The sequence below is a fragment of the Mytilus galloprovincialis genome, chromosome 5, assembly GCF_965363235.1.
Source record: "Mytilus galloprovincialis chromosome 5, xbMytGall1.hap1.1, whole genome shotgun sequence".
Classification (NCBI taxonomy): Eukaryota; Metazoa; Mollusca; class Bivalvia; order Mytilida; family Mytilidae; genus Mytilus; species Mytilus galloprovincialis.
The window spans coordinates 72,446,729-72,467,745 of record NC_134842.1 but is presented as its reverse complement, the minus strand read 5'-3'; the positions used below and the strand labels follow the sequence as shown (position 1 = coordinate 72,467,745).

Below are 21,017 nucleotides of genomic sequence, written 5' to 3'. Positions count from 1 at the left end.
TTAACATTTATATGATACTTCATACATTTATACCTTTATTAATCAATGATATCAAATTCAGTTATCTCAGAAGCATTATTTCAGCAGTTCAAGCCAGACAAAATTCATAACGCTCATATGACTGAGCTATTCGAAGCTCATATACAGCCTCTTATAGATACATATACGCAATTGGGATGTGATGTATTACTTACATTTACATACTGGGATATGTTCCTTGAAGCAGTAGATATTTAGCCGTCAAATGTTAGAACAGAACGAGAGGGAAATTAGTCACTTTCTTGAGATCGTCATCTTAAATGTAACCTTATATTTTTGTAACCAACTGTACCGCACGAAGGTGGATGCCAGTTAACATACTCCATATGGTTCAATTTTCTGAGAACATTCGATCACCTTTTATATATGGCTACTTTGCTTTTTAGTCTGGACATTTTAATAGTACTAGGACCGACATGGCAACATAAAATAAAATTGAGAATGGAAATGGGGAATGTGTCAAAGAGACAACAACCCGACCAAATAAAAAACAACAGCAGAGGGTCATCAACAGGTCTTCAATGTAGCGAGAAATTCCCGCACCCGGAGGCGTCCCTCAGCTGGCCCCTAAACAAATATATACTAGTCCAGTGATAATGAACGCCATACTAATTTCCAAAATTGTACACAAGAAACTAAAATTAAAATAATACAAGACTAACAAAGGCCAGAGGCTCCTGACTTGGGACAGGCGCAAAAATTCGGCGGGGTTAAACATGTTTGTGAGATCTCAACCCCCCCCCCCCCAATACCTCTAACCAATGTAGAAAAGTAAACGCATAACAATACGCACATTAAAATTCAGTTCAAGAGAAGTCCGAGTCTGATGTCAGAAGATGTAACCAAAGAAAATAAACAAAATGACAATAATACATAAATAACAACAGACTACTAGCAGTTAACTGACATGCCAGCTCCAGACTTCAATTAAACTGACTGAAAGATTATGATTTCATCATATGAACATCAGGCACAATCCTTCCCGTTAGGGGTTTAGTATCATACCATCATAACATATATGAAAAGAACATAACCCGTGTCATGCCAACAACTGTTTTTAGAATAAAGGTGTTTAGTTCCGATGCAAAGACCTTATCAGTGACTCAATATTAACGCCAAAATATGCAATCTTTAATGACTTGACAACATTATCGTAATTATATCCCTTCTTAATAAGTCTATTCAAAGGTTTTGTAAGTTTCTGAGGTGAATACTGACACCTTTGTGCTTTATAAAGAATATTTCCATAAAAAATTGGATGTGAAATACCTGAACGTATTAGAAGTCTGCATGTTGAGCTATATTTACGAATGATGTCTTTATACCGATGATAAAATTTAGTAAATGTTTTGACTAATTTGTGATATCGAAAACCCTGGTGTAATAATTTTTCAGTAATACATAAATTTCTCTCGTTAAAATCTAAAACATTGTTACATACACGAGCGAATCGTACAAGTTGAGATATATAAACACCGTAAGATGGTGACAAGGGAACGTCACCATCTAAAAACGGATAATTAACGATAGGAAATGAAAAATCATCCCTTTTATCATAAATTTTAGTATTCAGCTTTCCATTAGTGATATAGATATCAAGATCGAGAAAAGGGCAGTGGTCATTGTTAGTATTAGCTTTATTTAAAGTAAGTTCAACAGGATAAATTTCATTAATATACATACTGAAGTCGTCATTATTGAGAGCCAAAATATCATCCAAATATCTAAAAATATTATTAAATTTGTTTATCAGATGTTGTTTCGATGGGTCTTTGCTTATTTTTGTCATAAATTGTAACTCATAACAATACAAAAACAGGTCCGCAATAAGTGGTGCACAGTTAGTCCCCATTGGAATTCCGATAATCTGACGATATACGGAATCCTGTTATAAAAGCCTCAAGGGGATTAGGTGGCACTGTAGGCATAACAAATCAAAAGTCAGCGCTTGTAAGATGGACCCTTACTAGACATTTCATAGAATCCATTAGTCGAGTAATACTGAAAAGGGATGGAACTGCTGCAAATTATGCAAATTCACAAGAGGAAACAAAGCCAACAGCAATGAAAAGAGATGAAGAACATGCTATTGCCATTGTGAACCATCTAAATGGTCCATGACTGATCCCTTTGGTGTGGAATCCCATTCTCTAGGTCTTATCAATATCTCTTCTAAAATGCATGCTTCAAGACATATTCGAGGTTTTTTGCTCGCAGCTGTTGAGTGAGGCTTGAACATGTCTAAACATTTTATCACTAGTGCTCTTTCTTAAGATCACAAAGAGTTTAAATAGTCCAATATTAAAGTCAAAAATAAATGCGTGTGAAAACATGATCACAAACACAAACCTTAAATATAATTCGGGGGAGATACTTTCAGGTCTCATAAATCCATAACTTGTATTTAGACGTGCACTGATTTCGGCAAAATGTAGAGATGATTTTATCATAGAACATGTGTTGTCGCACCCATTCCACTATCCCCTTTTCAAAATGACGGCACCATGAAAAAAAATATGCAAGTCGGATTTTGTGAAGCAATTCGAATCTTAAGTATCTTGTGCACTTTCCCTTCCTTCCTTTATACCATCACTCACAACTTACATCAGAGATGGTATGGCATTGTTTCGTTTCTGTGTGTGTTACATTTTAATGTTGTGTCGTTGTTCTCCCCTTATATTTAATGCGTTTCCCTCAGTTTTAGTTTATTACCCCGATTTTGTTTTTTGTCCATAAATTTACGAATTTTGAACAGCGGTATACTACTGTTGCCTTTATTGGTTCAATTTTTTAATGCTAAGAAAGGTAAAACATGCGGCGACCTTGCAGCTGGCTATTGAAATAATATATCCCAATGAGTTCCAATGGCGCACACAATAACAAATGTTTATGACTACTACAACATGAACAACTCTGCAAAGTCTACCGAAAGGGAACGCCGCAGAGACTACAGCTTCCATCAAAGTGTATCAGATTATTGAGGGGAGAAGTATTCCTGACTGGAAAACTTTGACAAATCGCCTTAGATTCCACCTTATGTGAGATTTACATAGGCAGACTGTTTGATAATTCGGAAATTATCAAAGTTATTTATACCAACACTGTTCATGACTGTCGTAACTTGTTTAGCACTCAAGAGAAGGTCTATACCCAATGCCTTACACTTTGACACGGAGTTTAGGGAAACGTGAAAGAGTGGAAGACCAATCATATGGACCTCTTATACAATTGTAATTGTTCTGTGTGTTCGCTACTATAAAAATAGGACATATACAAGCGAGTTGAGGTTGCAGATGGGGAACATTAGCAGTGTAAATGATGGGCGAAAATTTTCACCCATTCACTAACTACTAGTATTTGTCTGTCTTTCCCAAACAATTTTTAAACTATTGCCTGCTGCACATATACTTACCGGATGCGACGCAACTTCGTCTCTGTTTGGAGTAGGTATACAAACTGTCTGCAAGCTTCGAAGTACACGCACGACTATTTCAGTTGTTTTTAGAGTTTCGGTAATATTGACAATGATGAAGCCCTTGTTTTGGCATGAAAGATAATTTCAAAGCTTTATGATAAGAAATATCTCGTTAAAACCACTCCATCATAATAATTATTCAAGTTTGCCACTAGTAAAGACGTAAGTTTAGTCAGGTTACCTTCCTGTGAGACGGCACTGAAACACTATGTTTTACGTACTTCGTTTCAAACTAAAAATTTGTACCGCATTACACATTGATAAAACCCTATCCGGTCACTTTTAGAATACGGTTGGCGAGAGTAAAATGATTCATTACACCGCGTCTATTTTAAAAGAGGGCACAATTCAGTAGAATTCTTACAGGATCTTTTGTCTTCATTGAAAGAAAAATCTCAATATGAAAGAGTCATGTGCTTGTTCACTACAAAACCTTTCATGTCCGGAGCTTTGCTCCTGTAAAGGGTCAGAATTATGTAGCAATTTCAAATCATGTTCCTTGACAATTAACCAGAAGATATAACTCTGTTGTGTGGATCCCTTTAAGTTTTGAGTGCTTTTTAGTTTCAATGAATTTCATGAATGATCTTATTCAAAATATGTCTTCATGACAGTAGGATGCAGGTAAAAATAATATTTATCATTTATTAATGAGGTTGAATGTCAGCCGGCAAGGTAACTACTGTAAATTTAAAAGAAAATGACTTGTGTTGATCTTGTATAAAACAAAAAATGTTTGAAAAACGCCAATTTCCAGAATAAATCGATTTCTTATTCATTTTTTTAAAACATTTCCGAGATAATTCATTGCTAATTGATATGAGAAAATGTCTGTATCTGAAATTAACCTAAACTGTTGTATATTTCTTTAAATTTTGAAAGTATGGAAGAAAAAAATAACAGAATTTGATCTTTGACCTCATTTTATGCAAAACTGTTACCACATTTCTTTTTGACGACATCGATATTTCAATAGTACTCGTTCTTCCGAATCCAATGATATATAATGTAGCCATATAGCATGTTTGACGATTAAATCTAAAAAAATATTGGGTCTGGTCATCGTACTTATAGGTGACATTTTCCATTTGACATATGTATTATGTTCAGTCTGTTGTCGGTATATATCATTCTGTGTATACTTTTCAATTGAAATTCTTAAAGGTAGATTCATAGTATACCCCCATCTTGGATTGTACAATCACAGTACAAAATCGGTCTATTTATTTGCCCAAATCTGCAAATTGGGAGACGGATTTGCAATTTGTTTATCTATACAAAGAAAACTTTGTGATTTATTGTTTTATTCAAAACATTTTAACAAATATCATTTTTGTTTGTTTTTAGAATATTTATTTTTTCAAATGAGCCATGTAAGGGGAGATAACTCTTAGTAAAAAATATATACTGGAATAATTTGGATTTTTTAAATTTTTTACTTGTAGCAAGAAAGCAAGTTCGGTGACACCATTTTTTCTTTTTCTTTTTTTAAAACATATGATAAAACGTATCTTCTTACAATTTATTTCAAAATTCCATTTAATAGAATTTTTTTATGCACACAAATGTGTTTTTCATGAACAATCTAACCAAATTTGGGCAATTTTAAACGACTCATAGTTTGGAATATAGCATGGTGACCTATACTTTTTATTATATTTTTTGAAAAAAGCATAGTACAATCTTGATTTTAGTAAATTATAAGAAAATTCTGTCTCAAAAAGTCTATACTTATGATCTACCTTAACTTTTCTATTAATATCTGTTTAAGTGAGATTTACCCTATTTTTTCCCAACTCGCTATACAAATTTTCCCATTTTGTTTGACACTTAGGGGTCTCAGTTATATTAATGTTTAATTGAAGATATTTTAATCTTAAATCTTTGATTTTTATATATTATTTTTATATATTATTATATATAACTAATCATACTTAATAGATAATAATCTTACTGTACAATCTTACTGGTTAAACAGTAACTAATTTACAGGGATACCCGACTGAATGCTGTGAGTCGAGTAAGTTGTAAACAGCAGAGAAATGTGCAATAAAAGATTTATTTTATTTAAAAAAAAAATAAATAAAAAAATTATTATTTTCGCTTTTCAATATATATGTTAAAATGAATGGCTTAAAAATTCCATTTAAATGTTCTTTGTATCTGTCATATTTATTTCAACAGCACAAATAGCATTTTACCCTTATTTTCCATTTTAGCCATAGTGGCTTTGTTTCTTGACGTACAAGGAAATAAAATACAAAATCTATACTACTAAGATACTCTGAAACTCATTCAGCCCAAGTTTGGGTGAAATTGATTCAGCAGTTTCAAAGGAGAAGATTTTTTAAAGTAAGAAAACTAGATGAACAAATTGTGAAAAATGTCTTTAAAGGGCAATGACTGCTTAAGGGGTCAATTGATAATTTTGGTCATATAAACTTATTTGTAGATCTTATTTTGCTGAACATTTTTGATTTTTACAGTTTATCTTTATCATTAATAATATTCATGATAATAACCAAACACTGCAAAATTTCCTTAAAATTACCTATTTAGTGGCAGCAACCTGACAATGGGTTGTTAGATTCATCTGAAAATTTCATGGCTAATAAAACTTGACCTAATGAACATTTTCACCTCATATTAGATTTGCTCTAAATGCTTTAGTGTTTGAGATAAAATCAGATGCTCCGCAGGGCGCAGCTTTATGCTCTTCAACTTTGTATTTATTTGGCTTTTTAACTATTTTGATCTGAGCGTCACTGATGAGTCTTATGTAGACGAAACGCGAGTCTGGCGTATACAATTATAATCCTGGTACTTTTGATAACTATTTATTTGACCACAGAGGTCGAACCCTGAACAGTTGAGACAAGTATGGACACAATAGTCCACCTGGATAGAGCTCTGAGTTTGGATTGTGATTAAATAGTTGACACATTATAGGTTTCTGACACAGAATGAACGTGGTCTAATGAACTTACATTTTTTTTTTTGCTTTTGAGAAATTCACTATCATGTTGAATATTAATCCTCTAGAAGAAAAATATTTGAAGAAATTTTCTTTTTAAATTCTGAAATCTGAAATGAGAAAAAAAATTGACCCCCACCCCAATTTTTTTTTCACTTCCCCCTTTCCCTTATTCCAAAAATGATCTCAATTCAAATGGAGTTTGCAACAATAACTACTCATTTAAATACATCATAAAGTATTGAAAAATAAAATGTCATACAGTCATGGTTAAAACTAATATAGATTAATAGTAACTTCTAAAAAAATAAATGGGGAATGTGTCCAAGAGGACACAGATGATGCCCACGCTAGCATATAACGTTATAAAGGGACATAACTCAAGAACTGTAAAAGTGAAGCTGCCAAAAATTTAACTTAAACTTAGTTTAGAGGTAATAATCACTTACTTAAGACAAACTTCAGTTAAGAGAACAGAAACTAAAATATTCTTCAATTTTTCCACTTATAAAGGGGCATAACCCTAGAATGGTAATTACAGTGCTTGTAATCACTGAGTGGTAAAGATTGCTTTAATTTATCAGTTGGTAGTAAAGTGAATATTGCATAGTATATTGCATTGATTTGAGTTGATTCAACTTCTATTCTGGACAAAGAAAGATAACTCCAATTTTCAAAGAAGATTAATAAAGCAGTGGTTTTAGGTGATTCAACAACCATTCTGGACAAAGAAAAGTAACTCCAATGTATTGACTTGAAACTACAAAAATGCCTTTTTTGGCCCTTTATTCCTAGACTTTTTGTCCCATAACCCTTAAAATATATCTCAACCTTCAACTTATGGTATTAAACATTTTGGTACAATTTCAGATCAATTGAAATACTTATACACAACTTATTGTTCTGACACTAGATAAATGCTATTTTTGGGCCCATTTGGCCCCTAATTCCTAAACCTAAGAGAACCATAACCCCCAAAATCAATCACAAGCTTCCTTTTGTGGTTATAAACATTGTGTTAAAATTTTATTGATTTCTGTTTACTTATACTAAAGTTATTATCCGGAAACCATCCGTCTTCGGACGACGCTGACGACGACGACGATGACGATGACGACAACGACGTGATACCAATACACGACTTTAAATTTTTTTGCAGTCGTATAAAAAACTGCCAAAAACTGCATTTACCCCTATGTTCTATTTTCAGCCATGGCGGTCATGATTTTTGACGAAACAGAAAATAAAACACAAACTTTATTCTAGATACCCTAAGGATCATTTAGCTAAAGTTTGGTAGGAATTGGTTCAGTAGTTTCAGAGGAGATGTTTGAAATAGTTTACATCAGACGGACGACGACGGACGACGACGGACGACGACTGACGACAACGGTAAGCTAAAAATCAAGGATGGTTTATGAATCTAATAAATGTTTTAAAAACTTTAACTGCAGACTGTATGTAATGCAGGGAGGGAGCTCACGTCAATAGATATAAACATTTCACCAAAGTTTCATGCAAATTAGTTAAAGCGTTTTTGAGTAAATATCTGACATATTGATGACAGATGTACAGACAGACAGATGGAGGGACAACTGTATACCATAATACGTTAAAACGGACGTATACAAACTAAGTCCATTTATAAGTAATATACGGGAAAACAGGAAATAAATTTTTACAAAATTTCCTTCTAGATACTAGCTTTTCATCATAAACAAGCTTCGTATAAGAGAGTTATTATTAAAAGTTCCAAAACTTTAACCACAGAGTGAATGAAATGTTAACTGGCAGAAAATCTAAGTTCATTTATAAGTAAAATACGGATAAACAAGATTTTTATTTTTTACAAAATTTTCTTCTTGATACTTTCTTATGATCATAAATAAGCTTCTGTCCAAGTTTGGTACAAATCAAACTTATTAAAATTTCAAGAACATACAAAAACTTTAACCACAGGGTGAATATTTGTGGAAGCCGCCGCCGCCGACGGAATGTAGAATCACTTTGTATCGCTTTTCCGACAAAAGTCGCAGGCTCGACAATAAATGGGGAATGTGTCCATGGGACAAAGATGATGCCCCTGTTTGCATATCATATAAAGTTATAAAGGGACATAACTGAAGAATGGTAAAAGTGACACTACCAAAATTTCTTATTGATCTGAGTTTTGTAGTAATAAGTCTTGTGTACAAGTTTTATAACATTTGGTTTAGGCAAACTAAATTTAAAGAACAAAATCGAAAATTCCGCAATTTTTCCATTTGTAAAGGGGCATAAAATATAATAACTCTAGAACGGTTGAAGTGACGCCACCAAAATTCAAACTTAATCTGTTTTTTTGTGGTAGTTAGCATTGTTTATAAGTTTCATAACATTTGGTTGAAGCAAACTAACGTTAGAGAACGGAAACCAACTTTGGGACGTACTGACAGACAAGGGTAAAACTTAATGCCCCCTCCCCTACGGGGAACATACAAATACATTTCAACTATACTTGTTATATTTAGGAAATAATGGGTGCAAATAATCAATTGCCAGTCCAGGTTATGGATTATTCTCACCTTTTGAAATATAAAATTTCATACAAAAAAGGTTTACACCAATGACATTTGTTGCAAGACAAAAAGAATCTATGCATGCTTTGGTAAATTCAATTAGAAATATCAAAACTGACCAAATATAACTTACACCAAATTGCAAGTCTAACTGTCTAATGAGCTATTAGACAGAATTTTATATCAAAATCTAAAACTAAGCAACATGGTTTTATTACATAGAATGTTTTTAACAATGCATAACAAAAGTATTTTGAGAGTTATTTTACATTTAGTAATGTTTATGGTCAATAAGTTAAATGTGCTGTGAAATCATAATGCTGTTTAATATACACATCACAGTTTTTATCTATTTAGTCTCTTTAACAAACAAACAACATTGGTATGATTTTCTCTTCTAGCTAGCATTTATATTTAATGATCGCAGGTTTATTTTGTTTAATTATATAATAAGCAGAATAGTTCTATTGATTTATTTTATCATGTTCGCCGAACTTCTAATGCATATTATTTCTAATTTTTGTAACAAATGTACAATATTGGTATGATTTTCTCTGCTTGCAATATCTAGTAATGTTAGTCCTCTCCATTTAATGTTACAATCTGCTTCATGTTTTAACAACAATTCAACAATCTCTATATGACCTATATAACAAGCTATCAATATGGGGGATTCTCCTGTTCTAGTACACTTATCAATGTCACCTTTATTGTTTATTAACATCTGTACTACTTCAGTGTGTCCTTTCTGACAAGCAATGAACAGAGGTGATCCTCCATCATCATTACACTTATTAATGTCAGCCTTATTGTTAATTAACATATGTACTACTTCAGTGTGTCCTTCCTGACAAGCCACGAACAGAGGTGATGTTCCATTATCTGTACACTTATTAATGTCAGCCCTATTATTAATTAACATCTGTACTATTTCAGTATGTCCTTCCTGACAAGCCACGAACAGAGGTGATATTCCAGTATCTGTACACTTATTAATGTCAGCCTTATTGTTAATTAACATTTGTACTACTTCAGTATGTCCTTTCTGACAAGCAATGAACAGAGGTGATGCTCCCACATCTCTACACTTATTAATGTCAGCCTTATTGTTTATTAACATCTGTACTACTTCAGTATGTCCTTCCTGACAAGCAAAGAACAGAGGTGATACTCCATCTTTACGACAATAGTTTACATTACTGTTACAATGATATAAACACCATGCAACCAGATCAATATCTCCTATATAACAACACTGTAGTAATGACGTGCTATTGTTTTGTTTGTCATATAGACTTGCTAATTGTTTCTGCTTTAATATTTCCAAACCTTTTAAATGTACAAGTATTCTTTGTTTGAAGATTTGATCATCCATATTGATGTTACAGAAGACATCTACTATCTTTCCTCTAAACCAGTCATCTACCAATCTATTTATATACATTTGCTGATATCTTTCTGATACATTTATTAAAAATTCATCTCTGTTGCCTTTATCTTCAAAGACAAATCTTTCACAAATAAACTGACTTGACGCATTCTTAATTAAACAATAAATCATAACACGGCCAAAGTAAAAAGCAAGAAAGTCAAACAGCTTGTTATGAATAGTTCTGTACACATCACCATCCTTTCTGATAAATGTATGAGTTAGTGAATCCAGCTCATCACGAAGTACCAATCGTGATGTTCCTTTTACCACTTTACAAGCTTCAAATGTGTTCTTTATAATTGTTTTGATATCTTTATTGACATCGTCTGTGAGCCATTCTTCTTTGAAACTATTGTTAAACATGACACATAGAGCAAGTGCACAGTATTTCGCATGTGCTCCCTCTGTCTGTAATTTATCTATCTCTTCTTTGTAAACTGTAAATGGATTCCGAAAGAAATCTACCATTCTTAGATTTGTGTTTTTGCTGTATAATTTACATAAAAGAGGAAAACAGTCAAACATGTCATAATATTCCTTGATCTTAAATGCATTTGTTTTCAAGTAAAGTTCAGCAATAGATTGATTTTCTTCTTTCGATAAACGTATATCTTCAGACAAAAGATTGCATTCACAGGATTGACAAAATGATAAAGATTTCATTTTTTCACTCTTAAAAACCTGAAGTCTACAAGACATGATTAATTTGACAGGTTTCTTTTCTATTAATGTTTTGATTTTTTCCATTAGATTTTTCCAGCTTTCCAACTTTGTAGGATTTATTGTATATGTTCCACAAAAGTCATCCACAACAAAAAGGATTTTCTTTCTTGGATTGTACCACTTGATAATTTCTTTAGGGCTTGTTACCGGAAAAATAACATAGCCGCCTTCTTGCATTTGTAGAGCAACATGACGCACTAATGATGATTTTCCTGTTCCCGAACTTCCAGTAACAACAACACAACCATTTTCTTTAATACATTTTAGTACACTCTTTGCTCCATTTGTTTCTATAAACATTTTGTCATCTTCTGTCCAAGTTTCCAATTCCTCTTTAATTCGACCTAGAAAGAAAGGATAAGATATTTCTTTAATATTAATATTTATTATGAGACGGACTACTGTTACCTTGCTATACTGATATGTACTTGTACTTTATAAAAATATTTAACTTTTGGTCTTGAGCTTACCTGATGAAAGTTATTCCTCAATAAAAGAAATGATCAAGACAAAATCGTTTAATAGAAAAAACTTTATCAGCAATGCTCAAGACCTAAAATTTGGAAAAATCAAATGTATAAGAGCTAAACAAATCAAAAAGCCAATTTCTATTTATTGTTGTGTATTTTGTTTTTGTGTTGTTCTGTTGCACCACTGATTGAAGTTTAGGGGAGAGTTAGGTGGTAACCGACATGTTTAACCCAACCACATTCTGCATGTTACTGTCCCAAGCCAGGAGCCTGCAATTCAGTGGTTGTCCTTTGTTACTGTTTTATCGTATTTTGTTTCGTTTGTAGTGTGTGCATATTATAGGCCAGGCTTTTGGTTTCTTCATTGGAGCTTGTATTGGTTTTGCTCATTGTCAAAGTCTGTACAGACCTATAATTGCATTCATTATAGTCTCTGGTTGATAGTTGTCTCATTAGCAACCATACCACATCTCCTTATTTTATATATACAAATCATCAGGGTTAATTATGCCCGAGGGAGTTAGAACTAATATTTTAGCATATAACTTAAATTATGAACGAAAAATTAAGAAACAATTATCAATTATCCAGATGTCCCCAGCACTGTACAAATCGGGAATTAAATTAATTTGGTGTTACAATGTTTCATTATCATACAAGAGTCAAATATGGCATATTGATTGGTTGATTGTTGGTTGCTTAAAGTCCAGTGGCAAATATTTCATGCATGTTCAGGACGAGAACAAGTTAACAATAAATACAATAGGTATGTCTTGTAATGATAGTGGCCATCCGAGATGATGGTCGGTGAAATTTAGACTGCCACTGGAAAATGAAGGTATATTGGATAGGGACAGAAATTTTGCCTTGCAACATTCTACCCTACGGACCCCTTAAAGAGTTGTTGCAAGGGTTCTTAACGTGCAAACAAAATATGGCATAAGTCTCATAACTCATGTACAATATGGTAAACAAAATGATGTTCAGCAATCCTACCATGTATGAGAGCTTTCTGTCAAATTGCTGTCACAAGCTGAAACCATTATAATACTCCAAACTAGAGGCTCTAAAGAACCTGAGTTGCTCACCATGGTCTTTGTGCATGTTTAACAAAGGAAACTCTCCAACTTTGTAGAAAATAGAATGTATGACACAAATCTTCGTGTTTTTTTTTATCTTATATTAATGATCCTTTAATTTGTTAAAAGGCTCTTTACCTCCGTAAGTTTATGCTCAAAATACAAAAGAGGGTAAAAAAAATCTGCATTTCAGGGCAATAACTCCTTTAAAGAGTCACAGCTATATTGGCAAAACTTGACTTGTTAGTAAATCTTGCCATGCTGATCATCTTTGTAATAAAAAGTGTCTATTTATCTATCATAATATTTATCATATAAGGCAAAACATGGCAAAAATCATTAAAGGGCAATAACTCCAATAAAAACCTGTTGGACGTTTTCTTCCAAATTGTCTTAATTGTAGATCTTGTCTTGCTGTTCATTTTTGATTTTTAAGTTTTTATCTATTATAATTTTTAAGATATAAGGCAAAAACGAAAAAAAAATGTAAAAAATCTTCATCAAAGTGCAATAACTCTTATAAAGAACTGATTGACAAATTCGATCATGAGACTTGTTTGTAGAACTTGTCTTCCTGATCATTTTGGTAAGTTAAAATTTCTCTCTATCTATCATAGTTTTTAAGATAGTATGCAGTCCGATTTTGTCAGTTTATCTCTATCTATGATTATAATGTTCAAGATACTAACCAAAACATTTCCTTAAAATTACCAATTCAGGGGTATCAACCCCACAACAGGTTGTCTGATTCGTGTGATAATGTCAGGAGAGATATATTTTACCTGATGAACGTTTTTACCCCATGTCAGATTTGCATTAAATGCTTTAGTTTAGAGATATAAGCCAAAAAACTGCATTTTACCATTATGTTCTATTTTTAGCCATGTCGGCCATGTGGTCAGCTGGCGGGGTCATCGTGCACATTTTTTAAAACTAGATACCCTAATGATGATAATAATGTGGCCAAGTTTGGTTAAATTTTGCCCAGTAGTTTCAGAGGAGAAGATTTTTGTATAAGTAAACAATGACGGACGAAGGATGACATTTGATGAGAAGAGATCAGATGACATCAGCCAATTGGACATCTTCACCTTACAATCATCCCATACACCAAATATAGTAGACCTGTTGCTTATAGTATCTGAAATACACACTTAAACAAGAAAACCTAACCTTGTTCACTGATCCATAAAATAAGGTCGAGATCAAGTGAAAACTGTCTGACAGGCATGACGGCCTTGCAAGGTACGCACATACAAAATGTAGTTATCCTGTTACTCACAACACATGAGAAATTAAGAATACTCAAAATCTCACTTTTCAAGTAGTCACTGAACCATGAAAATGAGTTCAAAGACAATAGACATATGACAGATGGCAACTTCATAACAAAAGGCATCTATATACAAAGTATGAAGTATCTAGGTCTTATACCTTCTGAAATATTACGTTTTAAAGATGTTAGCTCACGCCGCCACCGAAAGATCACTATCCCTATTTCGTGCTTTCTGCGACAAAAGTCGTAGCCTCGACAAAAACGAGGTAAAAGACGAAGGACATATGACACATAGAAACTTTATAACATAAGGCATTTATATATATTCAAAGTATGAAGTAATCCAGGTCTTCTACCTTTTGAAATTATAAGCTTTCATGGAAATAATTCACACCCCGTGACCACTGCCGCCACCAGATCCATATTCCTATGTCACACGAACATATTATACTTAAGTTATTGTCTGTGAACCAAAATGTGTTCAGACGCAGAGGCAGACACAACCATAACATTACACTACCATGACTCCTGCCTGTATAAGAATGAGTTTTTGTTGACCAAACTAGTCAATCAAAAGTTTTACTCTTGATTCACTTTCAATGTTGACATTATTTTCCTTTAATAACTGAACATGCTTTATTCATGTGTAACCCATATCTATCTAAGGGGTTCAATTGGAATTCAGGTTAATACAGATTCAATTAGGTCGGAATTATTTACTGGCAAACGAATAATTTATCAGCGATCTTTTGTAGCTCATTTTGAAAAAAATGAAGCAAATTGGCTGCTAAAAGCAATTTATTTTTTCACTATTTGATTTTCAATAATATTTGAACAAAAACAATCAAATATATCGTAGTTAATGCCCCTTTAAGCAACCAACAATCAATCAATCTAAAGTTCATTGTTGATAAACATTGTTGTGTTCATCACACTTTTAACCTAGCTCTTATATTTTTCACAAAAGCAGCCAAAAGTGCAAAAACTAGAGAAACTAGATATTTCTGACAGGGGCAATTACTCAAAACAGATCGAAAGTTTTTATGTATTTTCTCGGTGGATACATCTCTTGTTGAACTGATTATTTTTTACTAACGAGAATTTTAACTATAACTTCATTATATTCAACCAGATGCTCCACAGGGCGCAGCTTTATACGACCGCAAAGGTTGAACCCTGAACGATTGGGGCTAGTATGGACACAACATTCAAACTGGATACAGCTCTGAATTTGTATTGTGATTAAATAGTTGACACAGCATAGGTTTCTGACACAGAATGAATGTCGTCTAATGAACTTAAAATGTTTTATTTGCTTTTGAGCAATTCACTATGCTGTTGAATATTAATCTTTTGATATTTGAAGAAATTTTCTTTTTCATTTCTGAAATCTGAAATAAGAAAAATTGAACCCCACCAATTGTTTTTCACCTCCCCCTTTCCCTTATTCCAAAAATGATCTCAATTCAAATTTCTAATGGAGTTTTCAACAATAACTACTCATTTAAATACATCATAAAATATAAAATGTCATACTGTCATGATTTAAGTTGATTTAACTACTATTCTGGACGAAGAAAGATAACTCCAATGCAACATTTTATATTGGCAAATTTCCAATGAAGTTCATTAAACTAACGTTTTTGGCAAATTTCCAATGGAATTTATTAATACCATAGTTTTTGGCAAATCCAATATACATAATTTAAGAGCAGTTTAGGTGAGCTATTAAAATGAGTTTCAATTACCAACCTTACACTGCTTTTTAATTATGTTTTGTACTTAAGTAATTGTCCATTAACCTGGAAACCCTTTTTCCCCCTTTTTTGCACCTTTTTCCTTAACGGTTTGAGCCATAACTTCCAAAGACAATTCTTACCATCCCTTTGTGGTATTCCAATATCCAAAATCTAAATACATGGTTAGATTCATCATATCAAAGAACCCCAAGAATTCAATTTTTGATGAAATCAAATAAAATTCAATTTTGGACCCTTTAGACCTCAATGTGGACCAATTTAATAACCGGTCCTAAATATCAAAAATCTAAATACATGGTTAGATTCAGCATATTGAAAAACCCCATATATTGAATTTTTGTTGAAATCAAACAAAGTTTAATTTTGGACCCCAATTTGGACAAACTTGAAAACTGGGCCCATAATAAAAAGAAAACTAATTACATGTTTAGATTCAGCATATCAAAGAACCCCAAGAATTGAATTTTTGTTAAAATCAAACTAAGTTTAATTTTGGACCCTTTGGACCTTAATGTAGACCAATTTGAAAACGGGACCAAAAATTAAGAATCTAAATACACTGTTATATTCGGTATATCAAAGAACCCCAATAGTTAAATTTTTGATGAAATCAAACAAAGTTTAATTTTGAATCCTTTTGGCCCCTAATTCGTTAAGACCAAAACTCCCAAAATCAATCCAAATCTTCCTTTTGTGGTCATAAACCTTGTGTTAAAATTTCATAGATTTCTATTAACTTATACTAAAGTTATTGTGTAAAAACCAAGAAAATGCTTATTTTGGGACCTGTTTTTGGCCCCTAATTCTTAACTGTTGGGACCTGAACTCCCAAAATCAATCCCAACCTTCCTTTTGTGGTCATAGACCTTTTGTTAAAATTTCATAGATTTCTGTTTACTTATTCTAAAGTTATTGTGCGAAAATCAAGAAAAATGCTTATTTGGGCCCTTTTTGGCCCCTGATTCCTAAACAGTTGAGACAAAAACACCCAAAATCAATCCCAACCTTCCTTTAATGGTCATAAATCTTGTGTTTAAATTTCATAGATTTCTATTTACTTTTACTAAAGTTAGAGTGCGAAAACCAAATGTCTTCGGATGACTACGACTACGGACGACGACGACGCCAACGTGATACCAATATACGACCAAAAATTTATATATGGTCGTATAAAAATCAAAGAACCTTTGTGAGCAGGCTCACATACCCCACACTTCCACATTGTCACTGGACAAACAAATACCACCAGATCCTAAGTTCAAAGACCCATAACTCAAAAAATGTCAACTGATAAAAAACTTCTTACAGGTATGCACATTAACATATTATATATCCTCATTAACTACAATGTTTTTTTTTAAATTTTGTTGTGTGGTTTCAAAGGAGTTGCAATTACAAACTGTTGTAGTAGTATTAGGCCAAAATTCTTAGTTCAAAGGGGCATGTATAACTCCTAGAAAAAAAATGAATCATAATTTCCTGTCGATATGCACATCTACATAGTATGTCCTTATAATAGATCTTCAAGGTTTCAAGAAATTCTGTTGTGTTGTTTCAGAAGAGTTGCGATGACAAACTGTTGCAGACAGTAGTACCGTATTTTCGCGGGTGTAAAATTCCGCGATTTTCATTGAATAAGGTATACGAAATATTTTGGCGGATTCAAAACTTTTATCAATACATTTGCATGTGCTGTTTTAAATTGGCGGAATTTATTTTGACGATTTTGTTCCATGCTCGAAAATAGGCGAAAAAATTTGCACCACACGAAAATAACCAGCTATACGGTATATTGAGGCAAATAAGTTCAAAGGGGCGCAACTCCTAGGAAAAAAATTAAATCATAATTTCATGTCGATATGCACATCTACATAGTTTGTCCTTACGATCTACAAAGCTTCATGAAATTCTGTTGTGCAGGTTCAGAGGAGTTGCGATGACAACAACAGGACTGACGGATGGACAGACAGACAGACAGACTGACGGTACAACAGACAGATGGACGGGTCAAAAACATTATATATGCACATCTACATAGTATGTCCTTACGATCTACAAAGCTTCATGAAATTCTGTTGTGCGGTTTCAGAGGAGTTGCAATGGCAACAACAGGACTGACAGATGGACAGACAGATGGACGGGTCAAAAACATTATACCCTCAACAACTTTGTTGCATGGAGTTTAATAACAACAGTGAAAATTATTGGTTTTCACCTTTATTTCAGGGGCAATATTCCCATATGGTCTTCAGGTTATCCTCACTTTTTAGGTGGATAGAACTTGCTATTCTGAAGATTTTAGCATGTTTCAAAAACGTTTTCAACCTAGATCTTACAGTCAGTCAGGGGTACTACTTGTACAAGATATTTTTAACAAGCATTCTGTGAGTATTGCATGGCAATACATAGTCCCCTACCGGTTAAAAGTTCACTGTATTGGAAAAAAATTAACTAGATCTATAACTTGCCATGGTGTGTAAACTATATAACAAATATCAATTCAATATCATCAAGTATGACGAAAAAAAGTGCAGAAAACTGAATATTTAAGTGAATTTTCTAAGTCAAAGGACCACAACTCTGCATAAAATCTTCAGACCGGAACCAAATTCGAACTTAATCTGTAACTTATCATGATATTATATTTTAGCTGTAATCGCCGTGACTGGATGAAAATCACAAATCTTATAGTTGACATATTTGAACAGAACAAAACTTTGATTTCAATATATTGGAAAGTCTATAGAGAAGATGATTTTTCTCGAAAAATTTGGCAACAACAGATTATAAAATAAAACAAAACCTGCATTTACACCTATATTCTATTTTACTAATGTCAGCCATGTAAATTTGTAGACAGTATAACCAGACTTCATTCTAAAACTAGATTATGACTGTCACAAAGTTTTGTTCTATGTTGCAAATTTGTAAATTTTAGAGAAGAACGTTTTAAACAAATATAAATCAATTGTTTTAAAAACAATCGTTAGACAGTCTTTCCTCTCTGAGACATGAATAATTTATGTCTTTGATTGATTGGTTGACTGATATACTAATTAAACCCATGGGATAAGGTTTATTTGAACAAGTGAAAATGTAACAAATGCGATCTTGGACCCCTTATTAAACAGATTTATTGATTAGTTGGTTGATTGATTGATTGATTGAAAGTCTGCATGGCACTCTCCCTCTCTCAGCGAGGCTTAGGACTTATTTAAAGTCGATATTCTGACCGACGACGTGGCTGTGTACTTATACATCCTGCACTCCCAAAATGGACAGCCTAGGGATATCCAAATAAATAAAAGTCCTTACATCTTCTTTTATTTTAAATTTACTCTATTTTCTATTGGAACTCGTACTTCATGGTTTCTTTAACGTGATGTGTGTGCATTTTGTTTGAACTTGTAGGAAAAAACTGAGTAACATTTTGTCTTGGAAGTTTCACTTCCTATATTTGGATATGGAATGTTTGATTTTAATTTTAGGTCTGCGCGCACGAAGGTGTTTTGAAGAATGTGAAGTTCAAATATATATGTGTGGAGAATAAAAATTTCTTTTCAAAGGAGACCGCTGAACAGGGCACATGTGTATTGATCGGAGAAATACGATCACTTTTGGTTTTCTGATTTACAGGTTATTGATGACGGATCATGCATGCATCTTACATACACATGTTTACGGGAGCACATAATTGTATTTTAATGCACTTTTACTAATTTGATTGTAGGAATTCAGCAATATTTACGAATTTAGGAGCAATTTCTACGTCACTGAAATTTATTTCTCAATCAAGCGCACTGCACCTAACGGGAACTTTTTTCTCAGTTATTTTATATATTTTACAGGTTAACTATTGTCGTTCAATGCATTCACACAAACGGTGGAGGATGATGGACCTTGGTTGATAAATCACAATAAGATGCATGTATACATTATGATATCTGCAAAGTTTCAGGCTGTAATTAGTTCATTTTGTTCATTTTCCCGTTTCAGTGGCATGGAACCCCTAAAACAAGGACGCGTACCATTTTGACAAAAACCTTCCACTAATATCATGTCGCGCAACATTTCGGTCCATTTTTTTTTATACAGTTTACAGTTCATTTGTTTCAAAAACATAACGACAAATGTATTTGCTAAAGCCAGATAACTCCAATAAAATTTCATCGAATCACTTCGAACCAAAATAGCAAAAAATTCCCGAGGATGTAACAAACAATTAAGAAAAAGAATTTGGTCGATTTCTTTTTTGAAAATGTACACATATGATAAACAGTGAACAGGGAGATAACTCTTACAAAGAAAATTGTTTGGCTTAGCAGGGTGAAATTTAAAAGGGCATAAACTGTATGATACTATATAAGAAATATCTAAGCGACATATTGCGAAATAAAAATTTATTGCAAGAACAAAATTTGGCGGAATAAAAAATAAAATAAAAATAATAATCAGAATACAATAGGTTTTTCCACAGAAAAGTGGAAATACCTGATAATAACCAATAGATAACAACAACTAACACCTAGTGACAAGAATAGCTATTTGGATGCTTTAGGTCAGCTAAGATAAAAATAAAAAAATACAAGGAATACATTAAATGTTTAACGTAAATTCCCTTGTTTCACATCCTTAGCTATATAACTCTACAACCTTTTCTATATGAGTATAATATAATATACCTCTAATGTTCCACGGTATTGGGTCAATTAATAGTTCTGTGACTTCCGTGTGTTCAGCCTGTAATTTACTGTGAGAATCTTGTAACTTCCTCAGATTTTCTCTCACTTCCGAGTGTTCAGTCTGTAAAGTACTGTGAGATGTCTGTAAAGTAATGAGTTTTGATTTTTCAGTTTGCGTTTTGGGGTAATATTTATCAACTCGGAATTTGATCAGTGTTTGGGAGTTTAGGATATCGCTTGTACCGTATATGTAAGGCCTTTTATAGCGTTCTAGTCGATATTGGTTTTCCCCATTGTTGAAGGCCGTAGGATGATCTACTTTTACTAACTTCTACGTCGTTTGGTCTCTGGTCGATAGGTGTCTCAAGATAGATTAGATAACATATAATACCATGGACTAAAAAGGATGAGATAAAGATACATTTAATTGGCGTTAATAAAACATTGCAAAATTTGTGTGCATTTAACTCCTTTTTATTATAAAGGATGTTGGCCAATAATTTCGTTTTTCCTACATGTTAACCAAATGAAAGGACTTACCAGATACAC

At 33.0% G+C, this 21,017-nt stretch overlaps 1 protein-coding gene across 1 annotated transcript in view; it reads right to left on the bottom strand.

Annotated features, from left to right (window-relative positions):
* Positions 1-9,185: 9,185 nt before the first annotated feature.
* The window catches only part of LOC143076365 (uncharacterized), a 34,270-nt gene continuing 22,438 nt past the window's right edge, over positions 9,186-21,017 (bottom strand). The window contains exons 2-3 of the mRNA XM_076252094.1: positions 20,469-20,610; positions 9,186-11,545 (exon numbers count right to left, since the gene is read on the bottom strand). Of these exons, the coding sequence (XP_076108209.1) occupies positions 9,519-11,545; positions 20,469-20,610 (2,169 nt within the window). The 3' untranslated portion in view covers positions 9,186-9,518. The remainder of the gene's footprint in view (positions 11,546-20,468; positions 20,611-21,017) is intronic.